This window comes from Lissotriton helveticus, chromosome 3_1, assembly GCF_964261635.1.
Source record: "Lissotriton helveticus chromosome 3_1, aLisHel1.1, whole genome shotgun sequence".
Lineage (NCBI taxonomy): Eukaryota > Metazoa > Chordata > Amphibia > Caudata > Salamandridae > Lissotriton > Lissotriton helveticus.
Window position 1 is genome coordinate 1,891,527,795 of NC_136061.1, and position 19,405 is coordinate 1,891,547,199.

At 47.2% G+C, this 19,405-nt stretch overlaps 1 protein-coding gene across 2 annotated transcripts in view; it reads right to left on the reverse strand.

Annotated features, from left to right (window-relative positions):
- The window catches only part of LOC144823936 (sperm-specific sodium:proton exchanger-like), an 8,804,346-nt gene that overhangs the window by 7,015,438 nt on the left and 1,769,503 nt on the right, over nt 1-19,405 (reverse strand). For both annotated transcript variants that reach the window (XM_078682870.1, XM_078682871.1), the window contains one exon: nt 4,665-4,829. In XM_078682870.1, the coding sequence (XP_078538996.1) occupies nt 4,665-4,829 (165 nt within the window). The remainder of the gene's footprint in view (nt 1-4,664; nt 4,830-19,405) is intronic.

Here is a 19,405-nt window from a genome sequence, read left to right on the forward strand (position 1 = left end):
TTATTGATGACCTAAAATGGGCCCCGTGAGAGTGGCCATTGCCCAAGGGGCCACTCTCCAAAACAATGCCCGATTTTATAAATTTTTTAAATAAAGTTGTGCCCCCTCCCGGGTGGCCAACAACTTAAAAAATATGCCCCCTAAAGGGGAGCGACCCTTGCCCAAGGGGCCTCTCCCCAAACCAACAAACTTTGCCAATTTAAAAAATAAATAAATCCCTGGTGTCTAGTGGGCATTCCTGCTGCACGATCGCACGATCGTGCAGCAGGAATGCTCTAAAGAGGCATCGAGGGAAAGGAAAACCCTTTCCTTTCCCCCAATGCCTCTTTAGTTTAAATCCCCCCGGCCCCAGCCTCAAAATTACCTGTTTCTCCTCCGACACGCAGGAAGCAAATGGCTTTCCTGCGCGTCGGAGGAGAAAGGGAACCTCCAATGATGTCAGCGCGCCTCGCGCGCTGACGTCATTGATGACGTGGGCGGAGGGGGCGGGGGGAGGCAGGGGAAGGTCTTCCCCTGCCTTCCCCGCAGAAACAAAGGAGATCGGGCACCCGCGGGGGGAGCGCTGGCGCTCCCCCCTTGGTTGGGGCTCATGACGAGCTGAGCTCGTCATGAGCACCCGAGCACTGTATGCCATGACGAGCTGAGCTCGTCATGAGCAAACAAGGGGTTAATAGCAATTCTGAATGCACAAGCCCGAAGGTATGAATCAATTTAGTGTCGTACAGAGTTGGGGACAAACCTTTCCTCGCAGGCTGATGTGTCCAAGAAGAGAGTTGACTTTTTTCAGAAGCGAGCTGTTCCCTGCGGCAGCCAGAACATGTTATCAAGGGACACTCCGAGCACACAAGGCAGATGACGACAGAAACATTCCTGCTCTGCTGTTCATACAAGACATAAGAGGAAAATGTACAGGAATATACAAAACAAACATAAGCAGATGGCATGTTTTACCAGGAAGTGTTACGGCCAAAAAATGAAAAATGCACGGGACTTTGGAAAACAAAGATTAAGTAACACAAATAGTAATCATCTGGCAGCGAGTGCCCTGTCATGAAACCCACAAACAGTTGCACTATCCTGTCTAGCTGCTACTTTCTGATCCAGAGGTCCCCAGAAGAAGAGGGCGGGCCACCGGATCTACCAATCCAGGGAGAAAGAGGGGGAAATGCTGACGCTCCAACGTTCTGCTAAAAATAGTGCTTCCCTTTGACTAAAGGCAGCCTACTCCTAAAGAGGGAAGGGGGGTATGCCTGCGCAGAATCTCGACCAAAGGTACTGCATTCTCTAAATATGTTTGTGCCATGCAGGTCCAAAAAAAACAAGCTGAAAAGTAGCTTATGTTAATAAGACAATGAAGAAAACTAGAGACATGGGGGTAGGTGGTTGTGGACTTTCTGCCACATAGGAGGAGGCAGAAACACGTACAAAAGTTCACAAGCCGAGGCCGGAAACAATAAAAAAAGAGGTCTTCAAACAACAGCTACACAATCAAAGCATAAGGAAACTGTTCTTGCCTGGTGCTCCTCAGATAGGAACGGAAGTGATGTATCAGCTGGGTGAATCACTTAGGAGGCAGCAGTGACACCGGAGTCAACCTACGGTAAGCAGCAGGTGGGATCAAAGTTCCTTTACTGAATACAGCAGGTCTTGCAGACCATGTCTGCACACTGACTAGGCTCACACTAAAAATGGTAAGCAAAGGGTGGGCTCCAAGCCCTTTTCTGTATACAACAGGGTCTCACAAGCGAGATGTTTGCACTAGCGCATGCACTCACAGGCTCAACCCTAAATAGAGAGAGAGAGACGTGTTTGCCCTTTGACCCTGTAGGCTTTTTACACTGTTGCCGTAGGTCAGGCTGCAATTTCACCCTCCATCATCAACATAGTTGTTGCCCAATGAATGAGCATAACCGAGATATATTTATTCCTAGTGATGGTAACTGATTTACTGAATTTGGAGACACTGTCCTTCTCCTTAGCTTGCTACTGATACAGCGTCTTTTTTAGGTCTCGCCTAATCCAGCGCTTGCGCTGCTCTGGTGAGACATTTAGTGAGTGGGCTTTAGAAATCCGACCCTAAGCTTTTGCTTGTGGCCTAAAGCTAGCGGTTACGCGCACAGCCGCCATCTGCCTTTCCTATCTCTACCTCATTAAGCCAATTGCTCAAGTGCATCGCTCTGGGACTTCAAAGCTCAAGACTCAAGCCCGCCCAGCTGCAAGAGTTGTCTCCTGTGTGTGCCAACGTGCACTCCCCTCACCCCTCCCACTTGTTTTGCAATGAACTTTATTCATGCCCGTAGAATCACATTGACACTTTTACTCGGTTCCTTTAGGGCACGGGAGTTCGCTGGTAACCGCTCCCACCTAACGCTTCATTAAGCTATGGCACTCGCCGAGTCCACATCCATCGAGGTAGCGAGGAAACGAGACACAACTATTTTGGTAGGCACTGAAACACTTTTTATCTTCACTTGAGCCGCATGTATACTATGCTACAACATGAATGCATACCGGTGTTAAACTACTTATAACACATTCCGTACATCCATGCTCAGGTGTTTTCTTTCGGTGTTTTGCTTCTTTTGTAGCCTTCTCCTGTGGTTAGTTTGCGTCATGCGGTGTTTAATTGTTTATCTACGTGCTCAGTTTAGTTGCTTCTCGTCCAGTCGTGGATCGTGGGTGCACTGCTCCTTCCTGTGCCTGTTATTTTCCTAGGATGTCCAAATCATACGCCATTGCTTTTCTTGTACTGTGCATTTGTCCTACCCCTCTCCACGTGTTTTGCTTTTTTTGTCTTGCAGTCTGGGGTAAGTCCACCCCACCCCATGCATTACTTTCCTCATCACCTTGTCTTGTCATTGTGCTGCTCTTATCGCAGTACATTTTTTTACTTGTACTCCTGATCTAATCTTAACCCAATACATTGCTTTATTTGTCTTTCTGTCCTGTGTTTGTCCTGTCTTTATCTCAGAGAACTGCTGATCTTGTAGTCCTGTCCATTGTCTGTCCTGCTCAAAATTCCCTGAATTGGTTTTCATGTATTTTTTAGACTTCTTGCTGTCCTGCCCTTATTCTCGATGTATTGCTTCATGTTGCCATTCCCATTCGTTGTCATGTACTCCTGTTTGTCCTCTTCCTGCTTCAGTGCATTGCTTTTCTGTCATCTTGTTGTGCGCCTGCCATGTTCCCGTCCTAGCGAAGCGCCATGTTTCTCTCCCATAGCCAATATGTCTCGCTTTTGGGACCTTATAAGTATTTAGTTTTGCAGCACAATATCCTTGGTGCAACAACATCAGCTGTTGCATGGCTAAACCTTGCAATTTGTAAGTGTTTAGCCATGCAACAGTTGATGTTGTTGCCTCAAGGATATTGTGCTGCATAACTAAATAATTATAAGGCCCCAAAAGCGAGACCTATTGGCTATGCCAATGCTTGTTTGAACGTGTTTTCATGTTGGAGATGTTTAGATTTGAGAACCTTTTCAAGAATATTTCAGTTTTGGCTGGAGGATTGCAATTGCCCATTTTAAAATGTTGTGATCACAGGCATAATCAGTAAATATTTGTGATTATTGTTTACATTTTCTGTCGTTCTAGTAACTTCATCACTTTTGTCTTGTGTTTGTGGTTTTAGGAGTAATGTGCTGTTTTAGAAAGCAATCATAAGTAGACTTTGTTGTCCACAAACAGATACACTGATTTAACAATACATTACCCCGCATTACCGGTCTATTAGGTTTTTTCTACCATTATGATTTCCATTCACACTGTAAATTTATTTATGCATTAGATAGATTATTGAAGTGCTATGTACTCAAAAACATTGCTGGGCAGTCGCATATTTACTGCAACTGTGATAACTATGATGTACTGGGCATCAAGGTTCCTTACAATGCCGTAAGTGGTTTAGACCTTCACTGCTCATCCACTTCTACCCAGAAAGGCGAGGAGGCTTATGGAGTGAACTCTCCATCATAGACAGACCAATGGTCTTTGTGGGAAACACAAGCACTTTCACCTTTGCTGTAACATAGTTATCCCTGTACTTCCAGGGGACAAGGCAAAAGCTTGGCAACATAAGTGAAGAAAAACTGGGAAATGTCACTATATAACTGAAAAAAATCAACTCTAGCACAGGAAGAAATATTCCACACAATGTCTTTATATTGTTTGGCTTGTCTTACAAACTGGTCTGTTGACTTTTCCAGGTATGCAATATATACTTCTTTTAATGGTGGGAGTGCTAAATGAAATTGATGCTTTACAGAAAATACCAACTCATTTAAAAAGAGATGTTACTGCTTCCTGTTTATTCATTGCATTTCAGTGACTAAGTGACAGATCATGGGAGAATTTTTACAGATGGGGGAATTCCTGTATTGACCCACAGCAGCAAAGCCTAATTCCATCTTTCATTGGAACATTGTCCAGAGGAGGAAAGATTCTTCATTAAGGTGCCACATAGGCACATTAGTGAAAGATCATTCTCCAGGTCTTGAGATGGAAAAAATGGATGCTGTAAATTCACACAAATGTTTTCTAATTTTCTTACAACTCATCATTTCGAGGATATTTGACTTGGCTATGAAATACATAATGCACATCAGGGGAATACAAATGAAGTGCCATTAACTTGAAACATATTACACAAAATGTGTCACTTACCCAAATAGAATGTGAGATGAACCACTGTAAGGCTAATAGTTACTTCAGATAGCTCATCATGGAGCACATGAGACAGCCAAAGCTTTGTGAGCAGTGACATTGCGAATCCAAACAGAGGACTTACACATATTTTCATCAAGACAGACATCGCTACTTTGGCGCCACCTAAAACAGAAATCAACCATTGCAACGATTTTCATTTCTAAACAAATTCATGAATAACATTGCAAAAAAGTATATTTACAAACACGACTGAGAAGCCTATCAAGGTTTGCATAGTCTCAAAAGTTGCACTTTCAGAAATATATTGCTTACCTGTAACGTACTTGACGAAATTGTGTGCCCAAGAAGATGTAGAACTATATGATTGCAAATTACCAATTAGCAAAATTATACAGTCACTCGAAATGACATAATGTAAACTTTCCCTTTGTGCAGTCGCCACTGGAAATTGGTTCACAAGTCGTATATGAAGGAGCCATCATGTCTAAGGTCCCGGCACATGGGGCGAGTCTTTTTTTTTAACACAATTTTATTAGCATTTTCCAATACTTATTATGAAACAATATATAGTTACATTTTCAGGTATACATACGCCTTCAGATTGCTTGCATATCTTAACAAGTGCACGTGTGACATTGTATTGATGCATACAATTACTAGGCACATGAGCTAATAGCTCATGGCTCCAATTAAAAACCACAATAATGCGTTCAGAACAGTAGATCTCATATCATTGCATATGCTCAGTTTCTCACCCAACACCCACCCTCGGTACCCCACCCACAATTCTCCCACCCTACGAACTGTTAACCATAAACTTGGCTGCTTAATTCCAATCTGTTTCACCGGGACAGGGTTTTGAGGGTCTACCAACATAACATAACATAAAATAACATATAACATAACATAACACTTGAGCCCATTTTAGCGCAATTGGTCTTTTCTTTAATCCCCTATATTCCTCACGAGATAGCGCCTCTCCCTCTGCTAACGCCCATCTAATGACCTCTTCTCTCCATTTGCCCTCCTATGGTGCCCTGCAAGACTTCCACCGCTGTGTTATTAGTCGTTTAGCGAGCATCAGAGCCAACCATGTAAAGCAATGTAGCAGTTTCGCCTTCTTCGGGAGTGGAAGGAGACCTAATAGGCACACCTCCATGGCGTACCAATGGGTGCATTCCATGATTGTTGATAACTCGTGGGAAACTTCAGACCAAAACCTCCCCAGGGCAGGGCATGACCATAACATATGAGTAAAATCAGCAGGATGGTGGGTACATCTGGGATATTGTGCAGCAGTTAAGGGGTACATCTTGCGAATAGCCTGTGGTGTAAGATAAGCCCTGTGTAGTATTAGTAATTGTATTGATTTCAGCCGAAAATTACGGGAAACCCATAGGGGATGTTCTAGGGCAGCATCCCTTTCCTCCAATTCCCTCGCCAGTGCCAGTTCCAGTCTCCACTTCCGACGGAGAGGTAATAGTGGTACATGTAGGTGCGCTCGCATTCCGCGGTACAGCCAGCATACTAGGTGGCGTCTATGGCCCATGACGTGAAGTGACCGCAACAATTGAAATGTAGGGGGTTCCGTCTGTGCCACTAACCAATAGTTCCAGACATACTGTACAATCAATGCATGTGTGAGGAACAGAGTCTTCGGCACCGCTCTAGTGCGGACAAATTCGTCATGTGTCATCAGTGTACAGTCTAGCTAGAGATCCACAACTGCTTAATTCCAATCTGTTTCACCGGGACAGGGTTTTGTTTTGTGCCCACCTGTATCCAGTCCCGTACCTGGCCAGCCGACAATACAACACGTTGGGTAGGCAAACCACAAAGGGGAATGTTCGGAGCATATGGATTTAGGGCTTTAGCAGATTTCTGAGCTTGCTTCTAGTAGAGGAAGGCAATAGACAACAGTATCTCGCATCCTGCCGGCCCGGGACATAGCAGTGCCTGTAACTTCCCTTGCTGTAAGTGCGCCGGGTTGTAACCTATTTCAAACAAGTTATGGCCCGCCAACCAATACGCCAGCCACTGCAATTGCCCAACCTTACAGTACATTTTAAAATCAGGTACCCCCATGCCAACCGCCGTGCTTGGCAGCTGCATCTTGGATAGTGCTAGTCTATGTCTCCCTTGTCCCCATAACAAGGAAGTGAAAAATTTATTTAGTAACCTAAAAATCCAGGCCGGCAGAACCACAGGAATATTTTCAAAATGGTATAAGAGTCTAGGTAGCATGACCATTTTGGACACTGCTAGCCGGCCCACCGTGGACAACGGCTCTAGCCCGCCCAGCTGCAAGAGTTGTCTCCTGTGTGTGCGAACGTGCACTCCTTCCCACTTGTTTTGCAATGAACTTTATTCATGCCCGTAGAATCACATTGACACTTTTAATCAGTTCCTTTACGATGTAGGAGTTCGCTGGTAACCGCTCCCACCTAACGCTTCATTAAGCTTCGTCACACGCCGAGTTCACATCCAGCGAGGTAACAAGGAAACGTGACACAACTATTTTGGTAGGCACTGAAACACAGGATACCTGCTACCGGAGCGAGTTTATAGTCCGCTCCACATTCCCATTGATCTTGTCGATGGAGGACCTACACATTTGTATCCTAAGATATTTAAATGTTGTGGGTTCTATTCTGAACGGGACTGGACCAAATAGTATGTGCCAGAGAAGGAGTATGCAACTGACTTTACGGCATTAAGGTGCAGACCAGAGATGTCTCCAAACTGCGAGAATACATCGTCAATGACCCGCATGTCCATGCCAAGGTCTCTAAAAAATTACAGCATATCGTCCACATAGAGCGAAACGGAATGTATTACTGGCTGCAACAGTATGCCATATGGGGCCATCACTCAGCGCAGTCACAGTGCCATTGGCTCTAATACCAACACAAACAACAGGGGCGACAGGGGACAACCCTGGCAAATCCCCCTATAAATACGATATGCAGGCAATATGATCCTTCCCCATTTGGCACGGGCCATGGGGTCAGTTAAGAGCAACTGAATCCACTTGCAATATTCGGGGGTTATACCAAACTTCACTAACACTGCAAGCATATAGGGCCAGCTTAAAGTATTGAACGATTGCCGTATATCTAGGGACAGGCATCCAGACAATGACAATGCCAATGACCACATGCATCAAGGCGTGTAATCGACGAATGTTGAGAGAAGTACTACGCTTAGGAATAAAGCCACACTGATCTGTGTGTATTAGCTTAGGCAACAGGGGAAGTACTCTTGATGCCAAGATTTTACTTAGGATTTTATGTTCCGTATTAAGTATTGATAACGGTCGGTATGATGTTAATTCAGTGGGAGCTTTATCTGGTTTCAATAGGGAGGTGACTATTGCTTCCTTAGTAGTGGGGGACAGTGTGCCTTCCTCAAGGGAGGTGACATACAGTTGTAATAAATTTGGGGCCAATGCGTCCACATATGTGGAGTAAATTTCTACAGGTAAGCCATCCAAGCCTGGGGTCTTATTATGTGCCAGCACTTTTATTGCAACCCGGATCTCTACTATGGTAATTGGTACCGCCAACAGCTCAGCAGATGCATCCGTTACCATGGGAAAGTCTACGCTTGTAAGGAATTGCATCGTCTCTTCTGATCTCCCTGACGGTCATGGAAAGTCTTATTAATTTCGCTCTGGGTGGTTAGTAACGCGATGTGAGCATCATAGACCGCCAAGGTGGGAGTGGGAGTCAGTAGGGGGAGCAATCAGTCACACCAGCAGCGTGCAAGCCCTATCTGCCGTAGCATGCGTAAGCAGCGTGTATGCATGGAGGTCTACTGTCCGGAGCCGCTCTAATAGCTCGGCGTACCTAATTCTTGCCTCCTTCAATTGCTACACTCCCGTTACATGTTCCTGAATAGCCAGTTCTAGCGCCTGCAGTCTGTCCTCCAACTCTGCCAAGTCTATGGTCACTTCTCTCCTAATTCCCACTGAACTTCCCATAGCAACCCCCAGGATTGTGACTTTGGAGGCCTCCCATTCAATTGACCTGATGGAAGCTGTGCCCTGGTTGTCAGCAAAATATGTAGTAACAGTGTTGGCTAATCTAACACGGAACACCTGTTCTTCCAAGGCCACAGGCTGCAGCTGCCATGTTGTTATAGGCGTAGGGACCCACCCCTGATGCAGTGACAATTCTATGGGATTATGGTCAGCGATAGTTTTTCCTAGGAACGTACTGTGATGTATGGCAGAGGACAGATCTATAGTGCAAAGGAAATGGTCTCATCGGGTATGTAGGTTATGTGGGTGTGAGTAGAAAGAATATTACCGCATATTCATGTGTTGGGACCTCCAGACATCCACAAGGTTCCACTCCTGTGCCCACCTCGTCAGTCGGCAGCTTGAGTCACAGCGTTGGTGTTCAACAAAGGGGGATGGGAGTGGTCCAAGTGGACTTCAAACACAGCATTAAAGTCCCCACCTATTAACCATGGGTATTGTACCCAGTTCGAGAGTGTCTGTGTTAACCTGGTAAGATAGGCTTCCTGATCTATGTTCGGAGCATAGATGGAGCCCAACACTACCTGTCTACCATCCAGGGTCCCATGAATCAGGACATACCTGCCTTGGTTGTCTATTCGGGACTCGCTATGAGCAAATGGGATTCCCAGTCGTATCCATATTGCTGCCCCTCTCGAAAAGGTGGAGTGCGCTGTAGTGTAATATTGGCCATGTCATCTCCTCTGTAGTTTACATGTTTCAGATTGCAAAAGGTGCGTCTCCTGGAGACATACTATTTGGGCCGTACGACGATGTAGGTGAGCTACGATTCTGTGTCGTTTCTGGGCTGACCCCATCCCCCAAACATTCCAGGATATGACAAAATACAATTTCTCAACCAACATTTGGAGCTGTAAAACCAACAGTCCCCTCGGGTCCAACCCCACCCCACAACGCCCGATGGAATATGCAGCAACCAAAAAACCAATGCAAACCACCCCTAATACTGGGTCCAACGACAGAACCTCGTCCGACCAAACTGTGCAAAACAGGGTTAACATTGTACACTTAGAACTCTCGCTTACGCTTGTGGGGTAGGCTACGTGTAGAACACACAAGTTTCCTGAGCAATGGTAGAGCTACATACCCAAGTCGGTCCGGGCCATTATACTAACAGACGTTCCCTCAGGTCCCCCAAGTGTAAATAGTAACATTATTAACACAATCTACAATAAAGACCAGTGGGAAATGGAGCAATCCATATCGATTAGTAAGTAAGTTGCTGGAGTGGGTGGATATGGTTCCAGTAGTTTAGCGTCTACAATCTTTCAAAAAGGAGGGGTGGGGATCCTGTATATGCAGCCTAATAAGTCTCGACTGAGTTGAGTAGATGTCATCAGGAATAAGACCAAGCTACCCCCAGAGTTGGAGTCCAAGTTGGCTGCCTCAGAAGGGCTAGAACTGATCTCCGGCCGTGGGACTCTGAGAGTCTTGGCTATCTGTGGGCCTTCCGCCTTCCCTCCATCACCTGTTGGCGGGCGGGGGAGAAGTTTCCCCACTCTGCTTAACCATACCCTTTTTGCGCTGGCGGCGGGCGATTGTGATTTCGGCTGCGTTGGGTCTAGTCTTCGTTCTGGCAGGATATCAAGAAAGTGTCGGTCCATCCATTCCCACGCGCTCTCGTGGGTATCAAAGAACAATGACCGTTGGTTGTGATTGATCTTGAGCTTGGCCGGGAAAAGTAATGCAAATGTCTAGCCCGCCGCACAGACTCGTGCTTTGACCTCCATGAAAGAAAAGCGTTGTCGCTGGACCGCTAGAGTATAGTTAGGGAATATGGAAATCTTTGCCTTCTCCATTTGCAGGGGGGCCTGCTCCCTCACCGCCTGCAGGACCTGGTCTCGATCCCTAAGATTTATAATACGGGCCAGCGTTGAACGTGGGTTCGCTTCAGGCAATGGGCGTCACGTAGGGACTCAGTGAGCCCGCTCAACAGTAAAGTGCGGAGATAGACCCGTGGGTGCCACCACAGTTTGCAGCCACTCCTCGATGTAGGTCGCAGGATTGAGCCCATCCGTCCCCTCTGGCATACCCACTATTTTGCGGTTGTTGCGCCTCGCCTGTCCTGTATCATCAGCCCGGGCATGTAAGGCATCAATCTGTTGTCGCATCTCCTTCAGTTGCCTATTGTGGTCAGTGACCTGAGGCTCCATGGTGTCCAGCAGGTATTCAGTGTTTTTAACCTTATCAGACACCTTTCAGTGGTCATCTTTGAGTAGGTTCAAGTCCACTGATATTGTGCTTAGCTGACTCTCTAGTGCAGAGCGGGAGTCACAAATTTCTTTTAGGATCATGTCCAATTTGTCTCCTGCTGGGACGGGTGCGTGGTCCACCGGCATCTGCAGGGATCCACCAGATGAGGACTCCAAACACGGTGAATGGGATCCCCTCTTGCCCAACCACAAGGTGTTCCGGATCATCCTCTGCCCATTGTCTATGCTGGTCCAGGTGGACCCACTATCCAGCAGGGGGGTGTTCACCGCGCACAGCCACAACAAGCAAAGCGGGGGGGCTAAAGTACCTCCAGAAATAACCACGCTAGGTCCACCAGAGTCTCAAGCAACGCAGAACTTCATGTGGTCCTGTGCCCAGGTCTCAGCCGTTTGTTGGTTGTCCGTCCCTAGGAAAGCCCGGGGCTTCAGCAGGCCCTTCTTTCTCAGAGGCAGAACCAGGTCACCATGCGGTCCCAGGCCCCACTGTGCCCCCACAGTCCATCCCACTGCGGGCGCCAGGTCATGATGCAGCTTGCCCCTCAGGCGGGTTGAAACTCCATGTGCTTCAACTAGCGCTGTGTTGTACCTGCAGCTCTGGTCCAATGCCTCTTGCACCCAGAGCTCGTCGCTGCCACCAAGTGTTCCAACCACCTCAGCCCGAGTATCAGCAGAGGCGCGCCGCTCAATTGAGTGAGTCCCCCTCCGATTCTACCAGCTGGGAGGGTTTCGGGAGGAGGGGGGGCTGGAGGAAGCCAGCCAGGCAGCTACCACCCACGCACCCTCCATTGCTGCTGCTGGTACCGGTGTAGTCCAGGATCTCCTGCCTCCAACGCGAAGTGGGAGTGGGGGGCTTACTCCCCACCGGAGGTGATGACGGCGGTACTCCCGGTCGCCAATGTACAACCCCATTGCAGTCCGCCGTCAGGCTGTAACCGCACCCCGTAGGCCAACAGCCCGGACCTCACGCCGGAATGTGCCCGTCTCTCACGCAGACACCAGCCAGCCCGCCTCCAGGAGAGTCCGCTGCGCAGGTTGTCTCTTTACCGGCACCAGGCCCGCTGTGCCATCGATATTTGCAGCGTGCCGTGTTCGGGCCCGGAACCATCTCCGCACCCCAGCTCGGCACTGGAAGGTAGGTGCTCCACTGTTTTCTGCCCACCGACACTTTCATGCACGGCAGTGCCGTAGGGGCCCGGATATTTCCTCTTGTTAAAGCATCCCAGCCCGGAGCTCGTCGCCTATGCGACCACCATCTTGGGCTTTTAGCCACGCCCCCTCATGGTGCGAGAGATAATGGCTGCTGACTGGCATTTATGGCAAATGTCATTTAGAGTAACAATTTTTGATCAAACACAAAAGAAGCTAGGTTTAGACATTTTGGTCAATATGAGAAAAAGTGGTGCCGGAGAAAACAAGCCTGCCTTTGAAGAGTAACGTGTCTTCAGTGTTGTGTCTGCCAAAGTGAGGGATAGTCTCTGTACACATCTCCCCAAAAGCTAACAGATAAAGACACCAGAGGAACTCTAAACTCGTACTTGCCCTCTTTTTTCCATTCACCTCGTTTAAACATTCTGCCTCCTCTTCAGCATCATCTCTTCCAGTGTTGATCTCCTGCTTTCCTCCCTTTTCCTCGCGATCTCAGGTATCTTCTTACCCCTCCCCATCCTCTGCCATTCCCAGGTCATTATATTCCTTTTCCCATCCTCGCCTATCTTTTTCTTGTGATCCTCCTCTTGTTATCTCATCCCATCCTTGCACACACCATCCTTTTCTGGAACTCTCTCACATTTTAAACTCCTCCCTCCTGACGGGCTTACCTCGCCTCTCCCGCTTTTTATCGTCCTGATAAAAGAGAAAAGATGAAGGCCATGCCAAAATTGGTAGAAAGGCAGGGTTAAATCTGTACGTTATATGATTACACATCAGCAGTAGCATACCACCTAACTAGTTGGGGCTGACAAGAATACGATTGAGGTTCCAAGCCGTTAGAATCTGTTGCTCAGTTTTTAATTTGAGCCTTTCTTCATATGAAGTGGAATAAGATTTGTATAGCGTACTATGTCCAAGGGTGTCAAAGGCTTAAAGTCGGTATTGGAAACCATACACTACAACCAGAAAGCTGCATTCATGGGAGGGAGAAGAGACAGGTTTTCAATTGCATATGGAAAACTATAAGGTGTCAATGTGTGTAGACAGTGTTCTACAGTTTAGCTGCTGCTACCGAAAAGGAGTGACCATCCCACCTGGGTTTTCCGAATCTAAGAATGGTCACCTTCCTATGAGAAGTTAATCTAAACTGTCTTTTTGGGGTATACAAGTGGAATGCTCTCCTCAGGGCCTTGATGGTCAAGAGCCAAATAGACAACGCAAAGTGCTTTATTAAGTCATACGCTTCCAACAGGCAGACGGTGTAAAAAGCAAGTGCATGCCCTCCCTAACTGAGAGGTGTTTAAGAACATTGTGGACCAGGCGGGCTGCCGTATTCTGAATGACCTACAGTCTGTTAAGCGAGGACTTATTGATGTTTAAGTATAAAGCGCTGTAATTGTCTAGGTACGATGTAATTAATGCGACAACCACTGCTACTCTGAGTTCAGCAGGAATAAGTGGGAAGACCTTTTTCAGAATTTTGATGATAAAAAAGCAGGAAGTCACAGTCCTTTCAACTTGGGTGTCAAAGGTAAGAGTATTGTCAAAAAGAACTCATATGTTTTTAGCAGAGGCCACTGGAATAGGTAATGGACCACACGTTTCAGGCCACCAGAGTGCTGAACACATCGAATGCTGTGCCCCAAATACCAGAGTCTCTGCCTTTTCGGCATTTACTTTTATGCAATTTTTCTTCATTCATGCGCTGAGACAGATCATACAAAGTTGCTACCAGGGGCAGATCATCTGATATAGAAACAATGATTTGGGTGTCGTTCATATAGGACAACACCTGAAAGACAAACAACCACACCAGTTTAGCAAGGGGCCAATATATATGTTAAATACAGTGGGGGTGAGGAAGAACCCCCTCTGGGAACCCACAAGTGAGCCGGAACAGGTCTGCCCTGAAATTCCAGTGGCTGAGTATTTGAGTCCTATTTGTCAGAAAGGAAACTAGAGGTCCAGAGCAGTATCCTTCATCCCCAATCTTTGACAGATCCAACATTACCAAGATAGAAGCGCATCCTTGATCTACCTGGGAACGAATGGAATCTGCAGTAGCAACCAGTGACCGCTTCAGAACCCATCCGGAGAAGCATTTAAGAGGTCCTGGGCAATATTAAACTCAAAGTAGTGTTCCCGTTGTGGCAAACTTCCCTTCGATGCACTGCCATTGGTCCCCAAGAAGGGAAAGTAATTACATTTCAACGATATTGGATCTGTTGTATTTTGTTTTATTTTGCTTGATTGCGATTTTCGCTTGCTTTGATTCATAAAGGTATCAACCATTTAGGAATGACAAATTTCCAAGGGAGATGAAATCCAATTGGATAGCGACATATCCTTTCATAAAACATGCATCAAATGGCAATTCATTCGCACCATCCGAATGCATTTTAGGCCACAGTGGCCCTTCATCAGGGGAAAAGTTCTGTGGAGAAATGAAAGGATGAAATGAGAAACGGTCTTGCTGGTAATATAAGTATTCACCACCATCCAAAATGTGAAGCAATATTGCAAATCCAAGTGGCCCCAATGACTGAGGGTTAAATGCACCCTCTGCAGAACATGATAAAGAGTAGCAATAATAGATCTTATTGTGACATACTAATTAAGACACTCCGACTTGTGCTGAAAAACGTGTTAAAAAACGTGACCAGCACAAAGTCAAACCAACCAAGAGAAAAGTAACCATGCAAAGAGATGTGTGACACTAAGTGAGCCATCACCACTGTAAATCAAGAAATAAAGGTTAAACAAACTTACAAAGAGCAGACGAGCTTCGTTCTCGCATCTCATCATTCGGTAACCGTGAAATCGGCTGCTGTGTGTCTCAAGTTATGAATATAAACACAAACAACAGATCCATGTTATGCATGTGAGCCAAGTGATGGTATGGCGGACGTGTTTGAAAGGAAACCCAAGTAAGGAACGGATTGGTAGGAACAAGCCATTAACTGAGACGAGTGAGAATGATGGATAAAAAAAGGAAAAAAGTGAAGTTAACACCAATATAGAAATGTGTGGTCATAATGTGGAAATGTTTTATTATCTGAAACCTACACGAAAGGTTTAGTTGACACATAAGGGAAACAAAACAATATGATGAGTCACTAGAGACAATGAAGAGATAGGAAAATAAGACTGATATAAAGCAAAGTTGGATCAAAGAGGGCGGATTCAAACGTCTCTGGAAATTGAGGGAACTGGTTCAAGTAATGGAAACCCATCATGCATGTAAGTCAAGAGATGCAATAGCAGCCATAATTGAAAAGACTGAAATACCAAGTTTTGATCAGAAACTGATTCCTTCCTGTACACCCAGAAATGATTAACTGAATTACAGCATGCTTGAACTTCTGTTTACCCGGAGTGCATGAGTCAATTCATTCAATAATAAATGCAGCCAGTTTCTGGTTGACATGTTTCTTAAGAACTTTTGTTGGTGCGGGCAGAAGAGAAATCAGGCGCAGGGTCTCTCTTGAAGAGGAATAACTATTGCCTCCTTCCAAGGTCAGGGGAACACTCCAGTTGTTAGTATCTGATTGAAGACCTTAACCAAAAGGTCTCAAACCAATCCAGGGAGATTTGTAAACTGAGTTCATGTTCATAAGGAGCTTTTTAGGTCTCGGCCTGATCCAGCACATGTGCTGACCTGGCCAAGACATTTAGTAGCTGCTTTAAAAAGTGCTACTTTCCCTGCGAACAGCTTGCTAGAACGCGTACAAGAGCGCACGCATGCGCGTAATAGCAAGCTGGTGGCCGGCAAAGTAGCACTTGCGGTGATGCGCGTCACCACTCCCATTTTTTAGGTCTCGCCTAGGCAGCGCTTGCGCTGTCTCATTGAGACATGCAGTATACACTAAAGTGTGGAAGCTTTGTGGAAGCTCCACCCACTCTCCGCCCATCATTTTCATTTGATTGTGTCTTAAATGCTGCCTTCTGATTGGTGGTAGGCGTGTTAGTCCCTCCCTATGATGGACATGTCTTCATTTGTGTCCTTCCACAGCTATTGGCGCCAATGCTTGTTTTAACAGAAAGCAAAGAAACTGCTGTACTGACTAAAGCTGTTGTTTGTTTTAACAGTAGACTCCCTGGAGTATTGCAGTTGAACAAGCAGTGAAGCGCACGCAATCCCTGCCTTTCGATTTCCAGGGCAGTGCGTCTCTTCGGCAATGCTGTATTGTGGCATGCAGCTTACAGTGCCCCAGGGGCACAAGCAGGGACCGACTACAGTGTTCCTGTATTAGCATGCAGTCTGTGCGGCCCCCGGGGCACAAGCAGGCATCCGCTTCGGTGTGCTTTTCTTCTGTAAAACGGGAACACGAAAAGAGCGATGAGGGCAGACGTGGACACTAGTAATTAGGTCTCGGCTAGCATAGGCTGCGCACATGTGCAGTCTCGCTGGCGAGATTTAATGAGTTAGAGTACGTTTCACTAGCGAGGTTAAGCCCCGCCCCTCTTTTCCATTGGCTGGCGTCATCGTTCATGCTAAACGGTGGGCAGCCATTGGAAAAGAGGTACCAGTGACGTACTCTTTTCTATTTTAGCCCATTCCCTTTCAGACTGGCTTCCTTGACTTACTGCTGTTGTAAAAGGTTTCTTATCTTCTTTATGGGTCCAAACAGATGGCTCCATAAAGAAGATAATAAACCTTTTATGCCAGCAGTACAGAAAAGTGTACGTTGTAGCGAGCGCTTCTTTCTTTCGGAGTATGGTTGACCTACCAGGTGGGGCTTACTGAGGTCCCAGTAGTTCTTCCCTATTTGTGCACGAAACAATTCCTCTGGCACAGCTCGCGTCGGCTACGGGCAGTGCCACGCATATATTTAATATATACATTAAAATTCACAGTTTGCATTTTTCTGTGCAGATTTTAGTTGAAAAAATGTGTACAGTGACGTTTTCTGCTTGTGGGCCTTTTGTTCGAAAGGAAAGAGTTCCTTCTGTAAGATGGCTGGCGACGCATCCAGTTGACACTCAGCTGACCGCAGCCTGTCCTCTTTCTCTTTCCATGAGAGGGCAGTTCTGCTGGCAGCGTGCTAGTGTGCTAGTGTTTGTTGTGTGAGGGGCCGGCTGTGAGAGAAGAGCGCAGTGCAGAGGCTGCCGTGAGACCGCACGCATCGCACCCGACACCGCATACTGACAGCCTTCACCGCTGGAGCTCCGATTCGATCTCCCACCTACCCTAGCCATGTCTGTGCAGGTAGTTGCCCCTGGTGCCCCACTGCCACCGGAGACGGTGTCTGGAGCCTCTCCCGCCGAGCCAACGCTCAAGCCCATCCTGGCTGTGACCCCCGCGCTGTCTGAGCCGCCCCCGTGGCCAGCCCCGCACCCCCGATCTCCCCCGCCGAGCCGTCGTCTGCTATGCTGCTGCTGCCCCCGGGAAGCAAGGGCACCCAGCCCCCGGCCTCTGCCCTGAAGAGGAGCAAGCACCCACACCGGCACCTCCGGCAGTCCAAGGATGCGAGGCTGAGCAAAGAGGGGGGCATCTCCGAGGCCCGTGCACCGTCAAGAAGGTGAGAGTCTAAGGTCTAGAACGCAAGCACCCGGGCATTACTGAAGAGCGTGAGATGATAGGGGGCTGTGGTATGGAAGGCGACTGGTCTCCCGGTAAAAGATAACTTAATCTGATGGTGGAAGGAAATGTTACTTTGGAAAGAGAAGGGGTGTTGGGGTGAAAGGACAGGGGAAGCCTGTGAGTGAAAGGGAATCGAGGCTGAAAGGAAAGGTAAAGGGATTGGCGTGACAATAGCCCCCGCGGTGTGTGGGAGGGGCACCACATTCCAGGTGGCCCCCTCCGGCACTGTGCTTGGGCGGCGGGCCCGTGGCTGGCCTGAGTGCTTCTGCCAGGGTCCAGAGCATGGGGGCTGCTCCATGTACTTTGCAGAGTTCCCCCCAAGGTTTGTTAATCCATAGGTTAGGGATGGTTCCTTTTCAGAGATTTATAGAGGCGGCTGGTGATGAGAGAAACGGTTTGTGAAAGAGAGGAAGGGGCAATGATTGAGCTTAAGTGGATATGACACTGATGAAGAGATAGTGGACACTAGGTTGATGTATGGGAGCAGGAGATGTGGGACAGGGCAGAAGAAAAAGGTGATGTTTGTGGCCAGTGAAGTAGAGTAGGATTGAAAGGCAGTAGAGTAAGTGGAATTTTGGAGAAAATGAAATGGAATAAGCAATAGTGTATTTGTATGTGTACATGAATGGATAATAGGCAGTACATAAAGTTTAGTGGGGGCTCGGTGGAGCGGTCAATTCACACTGTGGTGACTTCCAGAACCTTCAGGCAAGGTACAGAGACGTACATAGTTGTAGTTGTGAGGAGTGGACAGAATTGAGTATGGGGCGCTGAGCAGAGACTTTGGGTGCAGTGGAGTCACTGAAAACACATAGGCAATCACAGTTAAGCCTTGTGCTGAGAGGCATGCGCTCGAGTGATGTTTCACCACTGTAGAGGAATGAGTGCTTTCACAACGCTTGCAGTGCCATTGATATTGCAATGAGCATCGCATCCTCCTCCTCTACCAGCACCACTACGAGACTGTAGCGTCGCGAAGGGCACAGCCTGGGAGCTTTAATGTGCACTTAAAGCGCAGATGGAACACCTTCCCGCCTGGCAGCACCCTTGGCCCATAGTCATTTCAGAGTCAGCAAGAGTTGCGCATGTTGCCTACAAGTCCCGACACTAAGGGAACCGCAATGGGCTGAGTGTATGGTGTTGAGGTAGGGAAGGGCACTGGTGGTATCACGTGGGGACTGTCGGGGTGTAGAAGGGGACAGCAGCGGCACAGGTATAAGGCAGGGTCAATGCTGGACATTGGTGGGTTCCTGTGTGCAGTAGATTTTATTGAGCTTGATTTGGGCCGCCGAGTGAGATGTGCTAGCTAACGTTGTCCCTTGCCAACATCGGAATACGTTCAGAAGTGCCTGCACTTTGAGTGCTTTCCATTTATTGCTCAAACCCAACCTTCATGGGGTGAGGGAGGTATTTTTGTTTCAGTTTATCTGACTCAAACACAAATGCCTTACTTAAAGTTTCATCAGCACTCTCTTTCTACTTGTTTTCTCTTAGCAGCGAGCTGGACCTCACCATCCTCATGTCAGGGAACATACACGCAGGTCATAGTGTGGGGGAAGATTAATGGTGTTATCAGACGTTAGCAGTAAGAGTACACCTTGGAAGCAAGCATGAAAGTGGTTCATGGTGGAGGTTCGATCGGTGCAATGGTATAGCATGAGGCAATGCCTAAAATGGTATGAGACTGTAACAGAACATCTTTTGTGCATATCATTGGTAGTCTCAGGTAGGGACAGTAACAGTACCATGG